The sequence below is a fragment of the Nerophis ophidion genome, linkage group LG18 (assembly GCF_033978795.1).
Source record: "Nerophis ophidion isolate RoL-2023_Sa linkage group LG18, RoL_Noph_v1.0, whole genome shotgun sequence".
NCBI lineage: Eukaryota > Metazoa > Chordata > Actinopteri > Syngnathiformes > Syngnathidae > Nerophis > Nerophis ophidion.
The window spans coordinates 29,913,968-29,933,938 of record NC_084628.1 but is presented as its reverse complement, the minus strand read 5'-3'; the positions used below and the strand labels follow the sequence as shown (position 1 = coordinate 29,933,938).

Below are 19,971 nucleotides of genomic sequence, written 5' to 3'. Positions count from 1 at the left end.
AGGCAGACACAAAAGCATGGGTATCAGCATCCATGGTAGGCCACCAAAAGTGTCGCTTGAGGAGAGTCATGGTGCGGCCAACTCCTGGGTGGCAGGCAAATAGGGAAGCGTGTGCCCACAGAAGAACCTGTGAACGTACAGCATCAGGCCCAAAAAGGCGGTTATCAGGACCATTACCCGGGTCTGGTTGGTCTTGCTGAGCCCTTCGGACCACCGACTCTATCTCCCAAGTCACTGTGGCCACCACACACGAGGCCGGAAGAATAGGCTCAGGACTGGTGGGACCCACCGAAGTGAATTGACGTGACAGGGCATCCGGTTTGATGTTGCGGGATCCTGGACGGTAGGTCAGTGTGAAGCGGAATCGACCAAAAAACAAAGCCCACCGGGCCTGACGGGAATTGAGGCGCTTTGCAGACTGAATGTAGGTCAGGTTTTTATGGTCTGTCCAGATGATGAAGGGGTGTTCTGCTCCCTCAAGCCAGTGCCTCCATTCTTCCAGAGCGAGTTTGACTGCCAGCAGTTCCCTATTACCTACATCATAATTGCGCTCAGCAGGTTGTAGCCGATATGAGAAGAACGCACATGGATGGAGCTTCTGGTCCTTGGCAGAACGCTGGGATAGTACAGCCCCCACTCCAGACTCTGAGGCATCAACTTCCAGGATGAACTGGCGTGAGGCGTCAGGATGAATCAGGACAGGGGCTGTGGTAAAACGTCTCTTAAGCTCCTTGAAAGCCGCGTCAGCCTCTGCCGTCCAAGTGAACGGGATAGATGGAGATGTGAGTCTTGTGAGGGGTGCGACCACTTGACTGTAGTTCCGGATGAACCGGCGGTAAAAGTTTGCAAAGCCCAGAAAGCCCTGGAGACGTTTAACTGAGGTTGGTTGTGGCCAGTCCACCACACCTCGCACCTTTTCGGGGTCTGCCTTCACCTGACCACTCTCAATGATGAAACCGAGAAACCTTGTGGACTGAACATGGAACTCACATTTTTCAGCTTTAATGTAGAGCTTATTCTCAAGAAGGCGCTGGAGCACTTGTCTGACGTGAACCACATGTTCCTCCGGGTTGCGGGAGAAAATCAGGATACCATCCAGATACACAAAAACGGAGCGGTTAATCAAGTCTCGGAGGACATCGTTCACCAGAGCTTGAAAAACTGCTGGGGCATTAGTCAGGCCAAAAGGCATAACCAAGTATTCAAAATGGCCAAGGGGAGTCCTAAAGGCTGTTTTCCATTCATCACCAGCTCGGATTCGAATCAAATGGTAGGCATTGCGAAGGTCTAACTTGGAAAACACAGTTGCTCCTTGGAGGGGTTCAAAGGCAGATGCCAGTAAAGGCAGTGGGTATTTGTTATGAATGGTGATATTATTCAACCCTCGAAAATCTATACAGGGACGTAGAGTGCCATCTTTTTTACCCACAAAAAAAAAACCTGCACCGAGTGGGGAAGATGAGGGTCGAATAATGCCTGCAGCCAATGAGTCATGGATGTATTTTTCCATCGCCTCTCTCTCAGGGCGTGACAGATTGTATAACCGACTGGAAGGCAGGGGAGCTCCTGAAAGCAGGTCAATGGCACAGTCATAAGGGCGGTGCGGAGGGAGGGACAGTGCATGTTGCTTGCTGAAGGCCTCTTCTAAGTCATGGTAGACAGAGGGAACCTTGGACAGGTCTGGGGGCTCTGCAACAACCGGGGAGACTGTGTCCTCAGCAGGGGAGCGGGCAGACCGCAGGCAGGTGGAAAGACAGTAGGAGCTCCAGCTCACCACTTTGGCTGCAAACCAGTCAATGTGAGGATTGTGAAGTCTTAACCAGGGCTGACCAAGGACTACAGGAGCATGAGGAGAAGAGATTATGTGGAATTGGATTTGTTCAAGATGATTACCAGAGACAAGGAGGTGCACAGGTTCGGATTGGTGAGTGACACGGGCAAGGAGTCGACCAGTCAGGGAATTGGCTTGTAAGGGTGAGGGAAGTGGTTCGATGGTAATGCCCATTTGGGAAGCAACGTCGGCGTCCAAAAAGTTCTCATCCGCCCCCGAGTCCACCAGAGCAAGGAGAGACATGGACTGAGATTGCCAACGGAGACTAGCAGAAAACTGCATACGGCATAGGGCCATAGGGGAGAGGACAGCTTGGCTCACCAGAACCCCCACTGTTAATGGTGAGCCTACTCTTTTGGCCGCAAAGAACAGGTGGCAAGGAAATGGCCAGGTTGACCACAATAGAGACACACCCCTGCCCTCCTTCTGCGAAGGCGCTCTTCAGGTGTAAGGTGAGCCCGGCCCACCTGCATGGGCTCCTCAACAGGGGAACTGGAGGTTAAGGCTTTGCACATTGGCAAATTGGGCTCGGCCGACCCGGGTCTAAAGCTGGAGGGTTCCAATGACCTGCAAGAAACGAGGTCAGCTTGCCACTGGGCCATCTGGTCTGAGATGTTGATAGCTGCTGTAATAGCTTCGTCTAGGGACAACTGCTCATTCCTCAGAGCAATCTCCCTTCCAATGACCCGACTAAGCCCATTCTGGAAAGCAGTGAGAAGGGCCTGGTCATTCCAGCCAGACTCCACAGCTAGGGACCGGAATTCACAGGCAAATTCTCTTACGGAGCGTTTCCCTTGACAAAGTCGCAACAACTGCTGACCGGCTTGCTGCCCTCGTATGGGGTGGTCGTAGACCCGCTTCAGTTCTGCAGATAGTGCAGCAAAGGACTGGACTACAGGGGATCCTTGCTCACGAAGGGCATTAAAATAACTCAAAGGGGGCCCCTGTAGCAGGTTGGCTGTATAAGCAATTTTGGCTGCCTCACGGCCAAAACGAGAGGGCTGAGCTTCAAAAGCAAGCTGGATCTGAGTTAAAAATTCACGACAGGTGCTAGGATTGCCAGAATATTTATCAGGCGGGGGGATGTGTGGCTCTGCAGCAGGGACAGCATGGGGTGCAGGTGGTGCGGGTGGTGCAGGTGGTTCGGGTTGTGGTTGAGCTTGTTGATTGATGAGAGTTGTGAGCTGGGTGGAAACGCGTGACATCTGGTCAATAAGTTTTTGTAATAGTTGGTCATGGTTTCCCAAACGCTGTCCTTGATTGGCAAGGGCCTCCCTCACACGGTCAAAATCTGCTGGGTCCATTGTAAAGGCCAGATCGTTCTGTCACGGGGGGGTAAAATGGGTGGACCCAAATGCAGTAAAGACAAGCTGAAATAGTGTTCAAGGGTTATTATTAATAAAACCTGAGGGAAAAGGAGGCAGCTTGTAGTCCTAGGCTTTGCAGTCCAGGAGAGCAGGCTGAGGTTAGCAGGCTGTGGCTAGCAGGCCGAGGCTAGCAGGCCTCTGAGGCAGGCACACACGGCAAGTAGGGAACACATGTAGCAAGGTGAAACGATCTGGCAATCGCGCCGAGTGGAGTCCAAACATTTGTAGGCTGCAGGTGATGAGTTGATGGCAGGCAGGTGAGTGATTAGGGTGCTGGGATCAGCTGTGTCAGGCTGAGAGCTGGAGCCAAGCCTACGCCCAAAACACACCCACTCTCCCAAAGACACACAGAGAAAAACAGACAGACTGACTGTGACACCAAGTTACTTTATTTCTCGGTCACTTACACCAAAAAGTAATGTGTTACTGTGAAAAGTAACTACCATTTAGTTACTTCTATTTTCAAAAACTTTTTTAAGGCTCCTATAAATGCCCTTTTAGCCTTTATTTCAGTACGGTTATTGCAGTGGAGAATAATGCAATCTGTTGATCAACTTGACATGCATTTGCGCCACTGAACTCTGCTAAGCCATGTGGTCTACATACAACACGCAAAGACAAAGATATGTTTCAAAGGGCCAATTTATTGCGGGCCAGAACAAATTGACAAAACTATTTTAAATAGCTGCAACATAACATACATTTGTAACAAACCGCATGATAACAACATGTCACAACATCACTGTATTCCTGGCTTCACCCAAAGAAGGCACACATGACATGATTATATGGCATGTCACTATATACAGCACACATACCGTTATACACACGCCTCTTAATGCGTTTTTTTTTCTCTCAAGGAATTGTGAAATAAAATCATGTCTTCAGGAGATCAACACTGTACTGAAGCCCAGAACACTCTACGCATTTCCCCAGTTTTAGTTTACAGAAAAGGGAAGATTGTCCTGGCCCACTGGAATCCCTCTTTATGTTTGTGAGCTTTATTGTCTATACCAGGGGTCACCAACGCGGTGCTCGCAGGCACCAGGTAGCCCGTAAGGACCAGATGAGTCGCCCGCTGGCCTGTTCTAAACATAACTCAAATAGCAGCACTTACCAGTGAGCTGCCTCTGTTTTTTTAAATTTGATTTATTTACTAGCAAGCTGGTCTCGCTTTTCTCGACATTTTTAATTCTAAGAGAGACAAAACTCAAATAGAATTTGAAAATACAAGAAAATATTTGAAAGACTTGGTCTTCACTTGTTTAAATAAATTCATTTTTTTTTTTTTACTTTGCTTCTTATAACTTTCAGAAAGACAATTTTAGAGAAAAAACACAAACTTAAAAATGATTTTGGGATTTTTAAACACATATAACTTTTTACTTTTGAAAATCCTTCCTCTTTTTTCCTGACAATTTAAATCAATGTTCAAGTAAATTTATTTTTTTTTATTGTAAAGAATAATAAATACATTTTAATTTAATTCTTCATTTTAGCTTCTGTTTTTTCGACAAAGAATATTTGTGAAATATTTCTTCAAACTTATTATGATTAAAATTCCCCCAAAATATTGTGGCACATCTAGAAAACCTGTAGAATCAAATTTAAATCTTATTTCAAAGTCTTTTGAATTTCTTCAAAAATTTTTGTTCTGGAAAATCTAGAAGAAATAATGATTTGTCTTTGTTAGAAATGTAGCTTGGTCCAATTTGTCATATATTCTAACAAAGTGCAGATTGGATTTTAACCTATTTAAAACATGTCATCAAAATTCTAAAATGAATCTTAATCAGGAAAAATTATTAATGATGTTCCATAAATTATTTTTAATTTTTTTTCAAAAAGATTCCAATTAGCCAGTTTTTTTCCTTTTTTTTGGTCGAATTTTGAATTCAAACGAGTCGAAATTGAAGATAAACTATGTTTTAAAATTTAATTTTCATTTTTTTCGTGTTTTCTCCTCTTTTAAACCGTTCTAGTAAGTGTTTTTTTCATCATTTATTCTGTACAAAAAACCTTCCGTAAAAGGAAAAAAAATGTACGACGGAATGACAGACAGAAATACCCATTGTTTTATATATAGAGATTTATTTATTAAAGGTAAATTGAGCAAATTGGGTATTTCTGGCAATTTATTTAAGTGTGTATCAAACTGGTAGCCCTTTGCATTAATCAGTACCCAAGAAGTAGCTCTTGCTTTCAAAAGGTTGGTGACCCCTGATTTAGAGGGATGTGATAATCAAACACTCTAGAAGTGTAGAATAATAGAGTATATAAGACCGTTGACCGAGTGTGTGTACCTTCAGTGATGAATGATGAGCAGATGCAGAGTTTGGAGAGTTTTCTTTAGCTCGCTTTCCATGCTTATGTACTCACTGTCCACTGTGTCCAGGTACTTGGAAAATGTTTTCGTGCCATTAGCTGTTTGACGCCGGTATCATGCTAATTAGCTGCCTGAAACTGGGTGACTCCCCTGTAGAAATAGCCTGCATGTCTTCTAGCACATACGCTGCAATGGCTCTATCAATGTTGTCCTGGCTCGCAGTCTCTCCGTTCAAATCCTTAGGTGGAGGTGGAGGTGAAGTATTGTTAAGTGTCTGTGTCTCTCTTTACCATCTTTGTCGAAGCATGGTGCTTTTGTAGCTGTTTCAGCAGATTTGAATTGCTGTTTTGGGCGGCAGATATGATCTTTCATCCAAGACACAACTTACATTTAATTAAAACATTCTTTTCTTTGTGCTCGACAAAAGAAAAGTAGTGAGAATATCTCCATGTTAAGAAACTCGTCTTCTGCTCCAGCATGATGTCTTGGTAGTAAACACACACACACACACACACACACACACACACACACACACACACACACACACACACACACACACACACACACACACACACACACACACACACACACACACACACACAAAGTGTAGTATAGTAATTTGTAATATTGTATAGTGCATAAATGTTAAGTTTAGTAGTAGTAATATTGCAAAGTGTAGTATTGTAAATTGTTGTGGTAGTATAGTTAATGTAGTATTGTAAAGTGTTCTAATGTAAAGTGTAATAGTAGTAGTATTGTAAAGTCTAGTAACGAAATGTGTTGTGGTCATATAGTAAATTGTAGTATTGTAAAGTGTGATGAAACGTGTAGTAGTAGTAGTGGTGGCAATAGTAGTAGTAGTAGTAGTAGTAGTAGTATTGTAAAGTGTAATAATGACTTGTGTTATAGTTGTATTGTAGTATTGTAAAGTGTAGTAATGTAAAGTGTTGTGGTTGTGTAGTAAATTATAGTATTGAAAAGTGTAGTAATGTAAAGTGTTGTGGTTGTAAAGTAAATTGTAGTATTGTAAGGTGTAGTGATGTAACGTGTAGTAGTTGTAGTAGTGGTGGTGGTAGTAGTAATAGTAGTAGTAGTAGTATTGTAAAGTGTAATAATGTCTTTTGTTATAGTGGTATAGTACATTGTAGTATTGTAAAGTGTAGTAATGTAAAGTGTTGTGGTTGTATAGTAAATTGCAGTATTGAAAAGTGTAGTAATGTAAAGTGTTGTGGTTGTAAAGTAAATTGTTGTATTGTAAAGTGTAGTGATGTAACGTGTAGTTGTAGTAGTGGTGGTAGTAGTAATAGTAGTGGTAGTAGTAGTAGTAGTAGTAGTGTTGTAAAGTGTAATAATGTCTTGAGTTATGGTGGTATAGTACATTGTAGTATTGTAAAGTGTAGTGATGTAAAGTGTTGTGGTTGTACAGTAAATTGTAGTATTGAAAAGTGTAGTAATGTAAAGTGTTGTAGTTGGAAAGTAAATTGTAGTATTGTAAAGTGTAGTGATGTAACGTGTAGTAGTAGTAGTGGTGGTAGAAGTAATAGTAGTAGTATTGTAAAGTGTAATAATCTCCTGTGTTATAGTGGTATAGTACATTGTAGTATTGTAAAGTGTAGTAATGTAAAGTGTTGTAGTTGTTTAGTAAATTCTAGTATTGAAACATGTAGTAATGTAAAGTGTTGTGGTTGTAAAGTAAATTGTAGTATTGTAAAGTGTAGTGATGTAACGTGTAGTAGTGGTGGTAGTAGTAATAGTAGTAGTAGTAGTATTGTAAAGTGGAATAATGCCTTGTGTTATAGTGGTATAGTACATTGTAGTATTGTAAAGTGTAGTAATGTAAAGTGTTGTGGTTGTATAGTAAATTCTAGTATTGAAAAGTGTAGTAATGTAAAGTTTTGTGGTTGAAAAGTAAATTGTAGTATTGTAAAGTGTAGTGATGTAACGTGTAGTAGTAGTAGTAGTGGTGGTAGTAGTAATAGTAGTAGTAGTAGTAGTATTGTAAAGTGTAATAATGTATTGTTTTATAGTGGCATAGTACATTGTAGTATTGTAAAGTGTAGTAAAGTAAATATTGTAAAGTGTAATAATGTATTGTTTTATAGTGGTATAGTACATTGTAGTATTGTAAAGTGTAGTAATGTAAAGTGTTGTGGTTGTGAAGTAAATTGTAGTATTGTAAAGTTTAGTGATGTAACGTGTAGTAGTGGTGGTAGTAGTAGTAGTTGTAATAGTAGTAGTATTGTAATGTGTAATAATGTCTTGTGTTGTAATGGTCTAGTAAATTGTAGTAATGTGAAGTGTGGTAGTATTAATAGTAATAGTAGAAGTAATGTAAAGCATAATGATGTAATGTGTAGGTGTAAAATTGTAAAGTGCGGTAATGTAAAGTGTTGTGGGGTAGTAGTAGTAGCATTGTAAAGTGTAGTAATGTAAGGTATAGTAGTAGTAGTTATAGTAGTACTAGTAGTATTGTAAAGTGCTATGGTTGTATAGTAAATTGTAGCATTGTAACATGTAGTATTGTTAAGTGTAATGTTAGTATAGTGTAAAGTTTTGTAGTATTAGTGTAAAGTGTAGTAGTAGTAGTAATAGTAGTTGTATTATTATTATTATTATTAGTAGTAGTAGTAGTAGTAGTATGTGTGTGAATGGTGATATTGAGAGTCAGTATTATTTAATGTCATCATGTCCTCACACTATTTTATCTGATCTAATAGTAGTGTAAAGTGTAGTAGTGGTAGTAGTAGTAGTAATATAAGCAGTAGTGGTAGTAGTAGTAGTAGTAATATTATTATTGTTATTATTATTATTATTATTAATATTAGTAGTAGTAGTAGTAATAATAATTTGCGATGAGGTGGCGACTTGTCCAGGGTGTACACCGCCTTCCGCCCGATTGTAGCTGAGATAGGCGCCAGCGCCCCCCGTGACCCGAAAAGGGAATAAGCGGTAGTAAATGGATGGATGGATTATGATATTTATCACAATGGATTCGATTTATATAGCGCTTTTCTAGACATTTAAAGTGCTTAACAGAGAAGTGAGAAGCCATCGTTCATTGATGGTGATGGAGGTGGTGGTGGTGGTGGTGGTGGTAGTGGTGGTGATGGTGGTGGTGGTAGTAGTGGTGGTAAGCTCCTTTTTGTAGCCACTGCTGCCCTGGGGTAGACTGACAGGAGCGTGGCTGCCAGTTTGCGCTTAAGACCCCTCAGACCACAACCTATCATTCATCATTCATTCATTCACCAGTGTGAGCGGCACTGAGGGCGAGGGTGAAGTGTCCTACCCAAGGACACAACGGCAGCGATTTGAATGTCAAGAGGCTGGGAGCGAACCTGCAACTCTCAGGTTTCTGGCTGCTCTACTCACTACACCATGCAACCCCAAGTAGTAGTAATATTTGTAGTAGTAGTAGTAGTAGTAGTAGTAGTAGTAGTAGTAGTAGTAATAGTAATAGTAGTACTAGTAATATTACCAGTACTATTAGTAGTAGTAGTAGTATTTGTGTATTAATTAATGTCATCATGTCCTCACACTATTTTATCTTATCTTTTCTTCAAGTCAACAAGGAAACCTTCAAACTCCCACATGTTTACTTCTTCTTCTTCTTCTTCTTCTTCTTCTTCTCCTTCTTCTTCTTCTTCTCTCTTTCCTCTCCTTCTTCTCCTCCTCCTTCTTTTTGTCCTTCATCTCCTTCTCCTTTTCCTTCTCCTTCTTTTTCTCCTCTTTCTCCTTTTCATTTTACTTTTTTCTCATTCTCCTTCCCCTCTTTTTTTATCCTTCTCATCTTTCTCCTTCTTCTCCTTCTCACTCTCCTTCTCTTTTTCTTCTCCTTCTCATGTTCTGTCTTCTTCTTCTTTCTCCTTCTCTTTCACCTTCACTTTCTCCTTCTTCTTCTTCTTCTTCTCCTTCTCTTTCTTCTCCTTTTTCTTTTTCTTCTTCTTTTACTTTTTCTTTTTCTTCTTCTTCTTCTTCTTCTCATTTTTGTCCTTCTTGTCCTCCTCCTCCTCCTCCTCCTTCTTTTTTCCTTCTTCTTCTCCTTCTTATCATCCTTCTTATCTTTCTCCTTCTTATTCTCCTTATTCTTCTCCATTTCCTTTTCCTCCTTCTCCTTCTCATCCTTCTTCTCATTTTCCCACTCCTTGTTATCCTTTTCCTTCTTCTCCTTTTCCTCCTCCTCTTTCTCCTTCTTCTTTTTCTTCTTCTTCTGTAAACATATTGTGTATTTATTATATTCGAACTAATAATCTATGTTCTGTTTATTTTATTATATCAGTACAAACATTCTGTATTTCTTTTATAAGAACTTATAATATATGTTGTGTTTACTTGATGTTATTAGTATTTATAAGTTGCATGTACTTTATTATACCAGTACACACATTGTAATTATATCAATACTAAAATCTATGTTGTGTGTACTTTATTATATCAATACAAACATTGCATATTTATCATATCAGTACTAATAATATTTATTGTGTGTACTTTATTATATCAGTACAAACATTGTGTATTTATTATATCAGTACTAAAAATCTATATTGTGTGTACTTTATTATATCAGTACTAATAATATAAGCTCTGTGTACTTTATTATATCAGTACACACATTGTGTATTTATTATAGCAGTACTAATAATCTATAATGTGTGGACTTTATTATATCAGCACCTATACTGTGTATTTATTATATCAGTAGTAATAATCTATGTTGTGTGTACTTTATTATATCAGTACGAACATTGTGTATTTATTATATAAGTAGTAATACTATATATTGTGTGTACTTTATTATATCAGTACACATAGTGTGTATTTATTATATCAGTACTAATAATCTATGCTGTGTGTACTTTATTATTTAGTTGAGTTAAAGTTAAAGTACCAATGATAGTCAAAACACACTAATTGTGGTGAAATTAGTCCTCTGCATTTCCCCTTGTTCACGCTTGGAGGTGAGGGGAGCAGTGGGCAGCAGTGGTGGCTGTGCCCGGCAATCAATTTTTGGTGATTTAACCCCCAATTCCAACCCTTAATGCTGAGTGCCAAGCAGGGAGTAATGGGTCCCATTTTTATAGTCTTTGGTATGACTCGGCCGGGGTTTGAACTCACAACCTACCGATTTTAGGGCGGACACTCTAACCACAAGGCCACTAAGCAGGTTATCATATCAGTACTAATAATCTATATTGTGTGTACTTTGTTATACTGGACAAAAATATAAAGACAACACTTGAGTTTTTGCTGCCACGTGCCTGAGTGGAAGTCAAAGAAGTAAAACTTTGACTCTACATACAAAAGACTAAATATTGTCGACAAATCTGTTTTAGTGAGTATTTCTTCTTTGCCAAGATAATCCCTCCCACTTCACAGGTGTGACACATCAAGATGATGATTAAATGACTGCACAGGTGTGCCTTAGGCTGCCACAATTAAAGTCCACTCTCAGGTTGTTGATTGTAGAATGTTGCTTCATTCCTCTTTAATGTATGTGCCAAGTTCTTGGATGTTGCTCCACTCCTCTTCAATGACTGTGCCAAGTTCTTGGGTGTTGTTCCACTCCTCTTCAATAACCGTGCCAAGTTCTTAGATTTTGCTCCACTCCTTTTTGAAGTATGTGCCAAGTTCTTAGATGTTGTTCCATGCCTCTTTAATGTATGTGCCAAGTTCTTGGATGTTGCTCCACTCTTCTTCAATGACTGTGCCAAGTTTTTGGATTTTGCTCCACTCCTCTTTAATGTATGTGCCAAGTTCTTGGATGTTGCTCCACTCTTCTTCCATGTCTGTGCCGAGTTCTTAAATGTTGCTCCACTCCTCTTCAATTACTGTGCCAAGTTCTTGAATGTTGCTCCACTCTTCAATTACTGTGCCAAGTTCTTGAATGTTGCTCCACTCTTCAATTACTGTGCCAAGTTCTTGGATGTTGCTCCACTCCTCTTCAATGACTGTGCCAAGTTTTTGGTTGTTGATCCACTCCTCTCCGATGTCAGTGCCAAGTTCTTGGATGTTGCTCCACTCCTTTTCAATGTCCTTGCCAAGTTCCTGGATGTTTGCCACTCTTCTTCAATGACTGTGCCAAGTTCTTGAATGTTCCTCCACTCCTCTTCAATGTCTGTGCCAAGTTTTTGGACGTTGCTCCACTCCTCTTCAGTAGCTGTGCCATGTTATTGGATGTTGCTCCACTCCTCTTCAGTGGCTGTGCCAAGTTCTTGGATGTTGACTGGAAGTGGAACACACAGTGGAATACGTCGACCCACATCATCCCAACCGTGTTCCGTGGCTTACATGTCCACTGAGGATGCTGCCGTGTAAGAACTGGGATGTTTTCAGCTCCCAGGAATTATGTACAGATCCTTGCAACATGGGGCCGTGCATTGTGCTACTACAAGAGGTGATGGTCTCTGGTGAATGGCACAAGAATGGGCCTCAGGATCCCATCACTCAAGTCAGTTTTGACGAGGAACCGTATAAAGGTGGGAACACTGATGAAGACCATGAGCATGCAGATGAACTTCCCTGAGACGGATTCTCACAGTTGGTGCAGAAGTTATTTGCTTATGCAAACCAATTGATGCAGCAGCTGTCTGGGTGGCTGGTCTCAAACGATCATGGAGGTGCACCTGCTGGATGTAGAGGTCCTAGCCTGGTTTGGTTAGACATGGTCTGCGGTTGTGAGGCCGGTTGGATGTACCGCCAAATTCTATGAAATGCCTTATGGTAAAGAAATGAACGTTCAATTCATGGGTAACAGCTCTGGTGGACGTTCCTGCAGTCAGCATGCCGACTGTATACTCCCTCAGAACTTGTGACACATGCGGCATTAAGCTGTGTAAAAAAAGTGCACCTGTCAGAGTGACCTTTTATTGTGGCAGCCTAAGGCACACCTGTGTAATCATTTAAAGGCCTACTGAAATGAGATGTTCTTATTTAAACGGGGATAGCAGGTCCATTCTATGTGTCATACTTGATCCTTTCGCGATATTGCCATATTTTTGCTGAAAGGATTTAGTAGAGAACATCTATGATAAAGTTCGCAACTTTTGGTCGCTAACAGAAAAGCCCTGTCTTTACCGGAAGTGGCAGACGATGATGTCACACGTGTGGGGGCTCCTTACATCTTCACATTGTTTTTAATGGGAGCCTCCAACAAAAAGTGCTATTCGGATCGAGAAAACGACAATTTCCCCATTAATTTGAGCGAGGATGAAAGATTTGTGTTTGAGGATATTGATAGCGACGGACTAGAAAAAAAAAAATAAAGTGATTGCATTGGGACGGATTCCGATCTTTTTAGACACATTTACTAGGATAATTCTGGGAAATCCCTTATCTTTCTATTGTGTTGCTAGTGTTTTAGTGAGTTTAACAGTACCTGATAGTCGGAAGTGTACGTCCACGGCCGGGTGTTGACGCGCAGTGTCTCAGGGAAGTCGACGGCAGCTTTATGGGCGGCACAAGCTCAGCTGATCTCCCGTAAGAAGCGACTTTTTACCACAATTTTCTCACCGAAACCTGCTGGTTGACATTCGGTCGGGATCCATGTTCGCTTGAACGCGCTCTGATCCATAGTAAAGTCTCACCTCCGGAAATTTTAAACAAGGAATCACCGTGTGTTTGTGTGGCTAAAGGCTAAAGCTTCCCAACTCCATCTTTCTACTTTGACTTCTCCAATATTAATTGAACAAATTGCAAAAGATTCAGCAACACAGATCTCCAAAATACTGTGTAATTATGCCGTTAAAGCAGACAACTTTTAGCTGTGTGTGTGTGCAGCGCTCATATTTCCTAACAGTCCGTGACGTCACGTGTACACGTCATCATTACACAACGTTTTTAAGAAGGAACTCCCGGAAAATTGCAATTTAGTAAACTAAAAAGGCCGTATTGGCATGTGTTGCAATGTTAATATTTCATCATTGATATGTAAACTATCAGACTGCGTGGTGGGTAGTAGTGGGTTTCAGTACTGTAGGCCTTTAATCATCATCTTGATGTGCCACACCTGTGAGGTGGGAGGGATTATCTTGGCAAAGGAGAAATGCTCACTAACACAGATTTATAAATAATATTTGTGTATATAGTCTTTGACTTCAACTCAGGAACTCAAGTGTTGTCTTTATATTTTTGTTTAGTACTAATAATATATGTTATATGTACATGTTCTGTGTACTTTATATCAGCACTAATAATATATGTTCTGTGTTCATTATATCAGTACTAATAATATATGTTCCCTGTACTTTATATCAGTACTAATTATATATGTTCTGTGTACTTTATATCAGTACTAATTATATATGTTCTGTGTACTTTATATCATTACTAATAATATACACTAAATTGTGTGTACTTTATCAGTGTAAATAATGTAAGCTATGTACTTAGTTGAAAGAATGTAAGTTGTATATACTGTATGAATACTATTTGAAATATTGTAGGTTTTGTGTACTTCATGTGTATTATTTCATATATGTGTGTGTACTTTATGAATATAAGTTGAAGTAATCTAAGTGTTGTTACATTTCTGATTATTATTTTTATTTTTAAAAAAAAGAAGTTATTGGTGTGCAGCGTTGACATTTATGAATATGAAAATTGATAATTTGTGTCGACATTTATGAATAAGAAAATTGATAATTTGTGTCGACATTTATGAATAAGAATGTTGATATTTTGTGTTTACATTTATGAATAAGAATATTAATATTGTGTCCACACAGGACATCACAGTTACTTGTGTGCAGGACGTAACGACTGCATCGTGGACAAGATCCGCAGGAAGAATTGTCCTGCGTGTCGTCTGCGAAAGTGTTACCAGGCAGGAATGATGCTGGGAGGTAACGTCTCTTCATGACAAAGATATGATCAATATCTTCATATATTATTAATAAACAATGAAAACATGTGGCCCATGTGAAGACTTGGAGGACATAAAACAGTCAAAACAAATCCAAGTGAACCTGCATTCTTTCTCTTGGCCAGCAAGGGACAAGAGTTATGACATCATTTATCAGTTATGAAAATCATAGAGACGTTTTGTAGTGAGACACAACAGTAGTCGGCCATTTGCTTTTCTTACTTGTTTGTTGTTTTCCCCACACATCATGTAACAGATGAACATTATTGATCTTCATTTTTCACAATAATGTAGCAGATGAACATTATTTATGTTCTTATTTCACTATAATGTAACAGATGAACATTATTTATGTTCGTATTTTACAAAAAAAAAAGAAAATTAAAGTTATTTATGATGCACTTTGATATTTCACAATAATGTAACATATGAACAGTGTGTTCTTATTTCACAAAATTGTAAGAAAATGAACATTATTTAAGATCTACTTTCTTGATATTTCACAATAGTGTAACAGATGAACAATATTTCTGTTCATATTTCACTATAATGTAATAGATTAACATTATTTATGTTCATATTTCACAATTATGTAACAGATGAACATTATTTATGTTCATATTTCAGAAAAATTTAAGAACATGAACATTATTTATGATACACTTGTTCATATTTCACAATAATGTAACAGATGAACATTATTTATGTTCGTATTTTACAAAAAATGTATGAAAATGAACATTATTTATGATGCACTTTGATATTTAGCAATAATGTACCATATGAACATTGTGTTCATATTTCACAAAAATTTAAGAAAATTAACATTATTTAAGATCCACTTTCTTGATATTTCACAATAGTGTAACAGATGAACAATATTTATGTTCATATTTCACTATAATGTAATAGATTAACATTATTTATGTTCATATTTCACAATTATGTAACAGATGAACATTATTTATGTTCATATTTCACAAAAATTTAAGAACATGAACATTATTTATGATACACTTGTTCATATTTCACAATAATGTAACAGATGAACATTATTTATGTTCATATTTTACAAAAAATGTATGAAAATGAACATTATTTATGATCCACTTTGATATTTAGCAATAATGTACCATATGAACATTGTGTTCATATTTCACAAAAATGTAAGAAAATTAACATTATTTAAGATCCACTTTCTTGATATTTCACAATAGTGTAAAAGATGAACAATATTTATGTTCGTATTTCACTATAATGTAATAGATGAACATTATTTATGTTCATATTTCACAATTATGTAACAGATCAACATTATTTGTGTTCATATTTCACAAGAATTTAAGAAAATTATTTATGATACACTTGTTCATATTTCACAATAATATAACAGATGAACATTAAGTACGATCCACTTTCTTGATATTTCACAATAATGTAACAGATGAACAATATTTATGTTCATATTTCATAATAATGTAACAGATGTACAATATGTATGTTTATATTTCACAACAATGTAACAGATTGACATTATATATGTTCATATTTCACAATAATTCATCTGTTACATTATGGTGAAATACCAAGAAAGTGGATTGTACTTAATGTTCACCTGTTATATTATTGTGAAATATGAACAAGTGTATCATAAATAATGTTCATTTTCTTCGATTTTTGTGAAATATGAACATAAATAATGTTCATCTCTTACATTATTGTGAAATATCAAGAATATGAATCATAAATAATGTTCATCTGTTACATTGTTGTGAAATATTATTATAATGTTCATCTGTTACATTATTGTGAAATATGAACATATATAATGTCAATCTGTTACATTGTTGTGAAATATAAACATACATATTGTACATCTGTTACATTATTATGAAATATGAACATAAATATTGTTCATCTGTTACATTATTGTGAAATATCAAGAAAGTGGATCGTACTTAATGTTCATCTGTTATATTATTGTGAAATATGAACAAGTGTATCATAAATAATTTTCTTAAATTCTTGTGAAATATGAACACAAATAATGTTGATCTGTTACATAATAATATAACAGATGAACATTAAGTACAATCCACTTTCTTGGTATTTCACCATAATGTAACAGATGAACAATATTTATGTTCATATTTCATAATAATGTAACAGATGTACAATATTTATGTTCATATTTAACAACAATGTAACAAATTAACATTATATATGTTCATATTTCACATTAATGTAACAGATGAACATCATATTAATATTTCACAAGAATGTAACATGAATATTATTTATGATTCACGTTCTTGATATTTCACCATAATGTAACAGATGAACAATATATATGTTCATATTTCATAATAATGTAACAGATGGACGATATTTATGTTCATATTTCACAATAATGTAACGGATTAACATATATGTTCATATTTCACAATAATGTAACATATGAACATTATATCAATATTTCACAAGAATGTAACATATGAACATTATTTATGATTCACGTTCTTGATATTTCACAATAATATAAGAGATGAACATTATATTAATATTTCACAAGAATGTAACATATGAACATTATTTATGATTCACGTTCTTGATATTTCACAATAATATAAGAGATGAACATTATTTATGTTCATATTTCACAAAGAAATAAGAAACATAACATTTATTATCCACCTGTTCATATTTCACAGGAATCTCACAGATGAACATTTTGTATGATCCACTTTTTTGATATTTTACAAAATTGTAACAGATGAACAATATGTATGTTCAAATTGAACAATAATGTAACAGATCAACATTATTTATGTTCAAATTGAACAATAATGTAACAGATTAACATTATTTATGTTAAAATTTCACAATAATGCAACAGATGACAATTTATTTTTATAGTTCACAATAATGTAACAGATTAACATTATTTATGTTCATATTTCAAAATAATGTAACAGATGAACATTATTTATGAACCACTTTCTTGATATTTCCCAATATTGTAACATATGAACAATATTTATGTTCATATTTCACAATAATGTAACAGATGAACATCAGTTATATTCATATTTCACAATAATGTAACAGCTAAACATTATTTATATTCCACTTGCACTAAAATGCAAGATAATTAACATTATTTAAGACCAACTTTGTTCATATTTCACAATAATGTAACATATGTACATTATTTCTGTTCATATTTACAATAACGTAACAGATGAACAATATTTATGTTCATATTTCACAATGTAACAGATTAAAATTATTTCTGTTCATATTTCACAATAATGTCACAGATTAACATTACTTATGTTCATATTTCACATTAATGTAACTGATGAACACTATTTACGTTCATATTTCACAATAATGTAACAGGTGAACATTATGTTCATATTTCACAATAATGTAACAGATGAACATTATTTATGATTCACTTTCTTGATATTTCAAAATCATGTAACAGATGAACATTATTTGTGTTCATATTTCACAATACTGTAACAGATAAAAAATGTTTTTTGTTCATATTTTACAGTAATGTAACAGATTAACATTATTTCTGTTCATATTTCATAATAATGTAACAGATGTACAATACTTATGTTCATATTTCACAACAATGTAAGAGATTAACGTTATATATGTTCATCCATCCATCCATTTTCTACCGCTATTCCCTTTTGGGGTCGCGGGGGGCGCTGGCGCCTATCTCAGCTACAATCAGGCGGAAGGGGGGTTGTACACCCTGGACAAGTCGCCACCTCACCACAGATATATTTCACAATAATGTAACAGAGGAACATTGTATTAATATTTCACAAGAATGTAACATATGAACATTATTTATGATTCACGTTCTTGACATTGAACAATAATGTAACAGATTAACATTATATATGTTCATATTTCACAATAATGTAACAGATTGACATTATTTATGATTCATGTTCTTGATATTTCACACTAATGTAACAGATGAACATAATTGTCTTCATATTTCACAATAATGTAACATATCAACATAATTTATGTTCTATTTTCAAAGAAATGCTAGAAAATGAACATTATTTAAAAAAATATCCACTTTCTTGATATTTCACAATAATGTAACAGGTGAACAATATTTATGTTCATATTTAAAAATAATGTAACAGGTGAACATTATTTGTGTTCATATTTCACAATAATGTACCAATGAAAATTATTTATGTTCATATATCACAATAATGTAAAAGATGAATATTATTTATGATCCACTTTCTTGATATTTCACAATAATGTAACAGATGAACGTTATTAATGATTCACGTTCTTGATATTTCACAATCATGTAACAGATGAACATTATTTGTGTTCATATTTCACAATAATGTAACAAATGAAAATTATTTATGTTCATATATCACAATAATGTAACAGATGAATATCATTTTTGATTCACTTTTTTGATATTTCACAATAATGTAACAGATGAACATGATTTATGTTCATACTTCACAATAATGTGACATGAACATTATATATGTTCATATTTCACAATAATGTAACATGAACATTATATATGTTCATATTTCACAATAATGTAACAGATGAACATGATAATAATAATTAATATTCATGCTTGACTGAAGAAAATCATCAGTTTGTATGAGCACGCAGACTTAACTGCAGAGGGTGAGTGGCGTGTGATATCTGCATGAGTGAGAGCTATTGACGTGTTCCCAGGCAGGAAGCTGAAGCGCTTCGGGGCCTACAAGGCCTTGGGTCTGAGTCCGTCCATGGTGTTCCAGTCCCACCTGGGCGACCCCCCCGGCCTGCCGCCCGTGGCATGCGTGCACGACGTGCAGTACTCGCACCAGATGGTGGGGATCCTGGAGAACATCGAGCCAGAGATGGTCTACTCGGGCTATGACAGCCTGCAGGCTGAAGGTCCTCACCTGCTGCTCAACAGCCTCAACCGCCTGTGTGAGAAGCAGCTGCTGTGGATCGTCAAGTGGTCCAAGTCACTGCCAGGTAAATATCCTGTCTTTGCTGCAATGGAGCGGCTCCACACTGTGTATGGAGACACATCAGTGTTACTGTGGGCTTAAAAGTTGTTCACATCCTCACTTTCATGAATGTGACTGGAGGCGGTCCTTTGAATCATGTGACCATGGTGGGAGGTCACCTGTTGCAGGTGTTAGTCTCAATAACAAACATCTTCCTAGTCCCTTCCTGCTCCGTCACTGGTTGTCCTCAGTGACATGCTGCTAGCAGGATGTATGCAAATAACTCTTTTAAAAGATGTCATATGTGTCTTTTAATGATGTAAAGTGTGGTATTTTGCAACAAGTTGAATTGTAGTTGGATTCAAAAAATATTAAAAAGTATTTTACATAAATAATGAAAACTATTCTGCCGAGGACCCAAATTCAGATTTCTGACCAGTCGACTCTTTTTTCATTCACCGCAAAGTGTTATTGAAATATTTCAGGGTTTGTTTAAAAAAAAACCCACATACTGTGTATACACACACATTATTTATATACATATATATGCACATATACATATATAACTTATA

At 36.8% G+C, this 19,971-nt stretch overlaps 1 protein-coding gene across 1 annotated transcript in view; it reads left to right on the top strand.

Moving 5' to 3' along the window:
- LOC133537091 (progesterone receptor-like) overlaps window positions 1–19,971 on the top strand; it is a 48,135-nt gene that overhangs the window by 9,773 nt on the left and 18,391 nt on the right. The window contains exons 3-4 of the mRNA XM_061877951.1: window positions 14,248–14,364; window positions 19,137–19,424. Of these exons, the coding sequence (XP_061733935.1) occupies window positions 14,248–14,364; window positions 19,137–19,424 (405 nt within the window). The remainder of the gene's footprint in view (window positions 1–14,247; window positions 14,365–19,136; window positions 19,425–19,971) is intronic.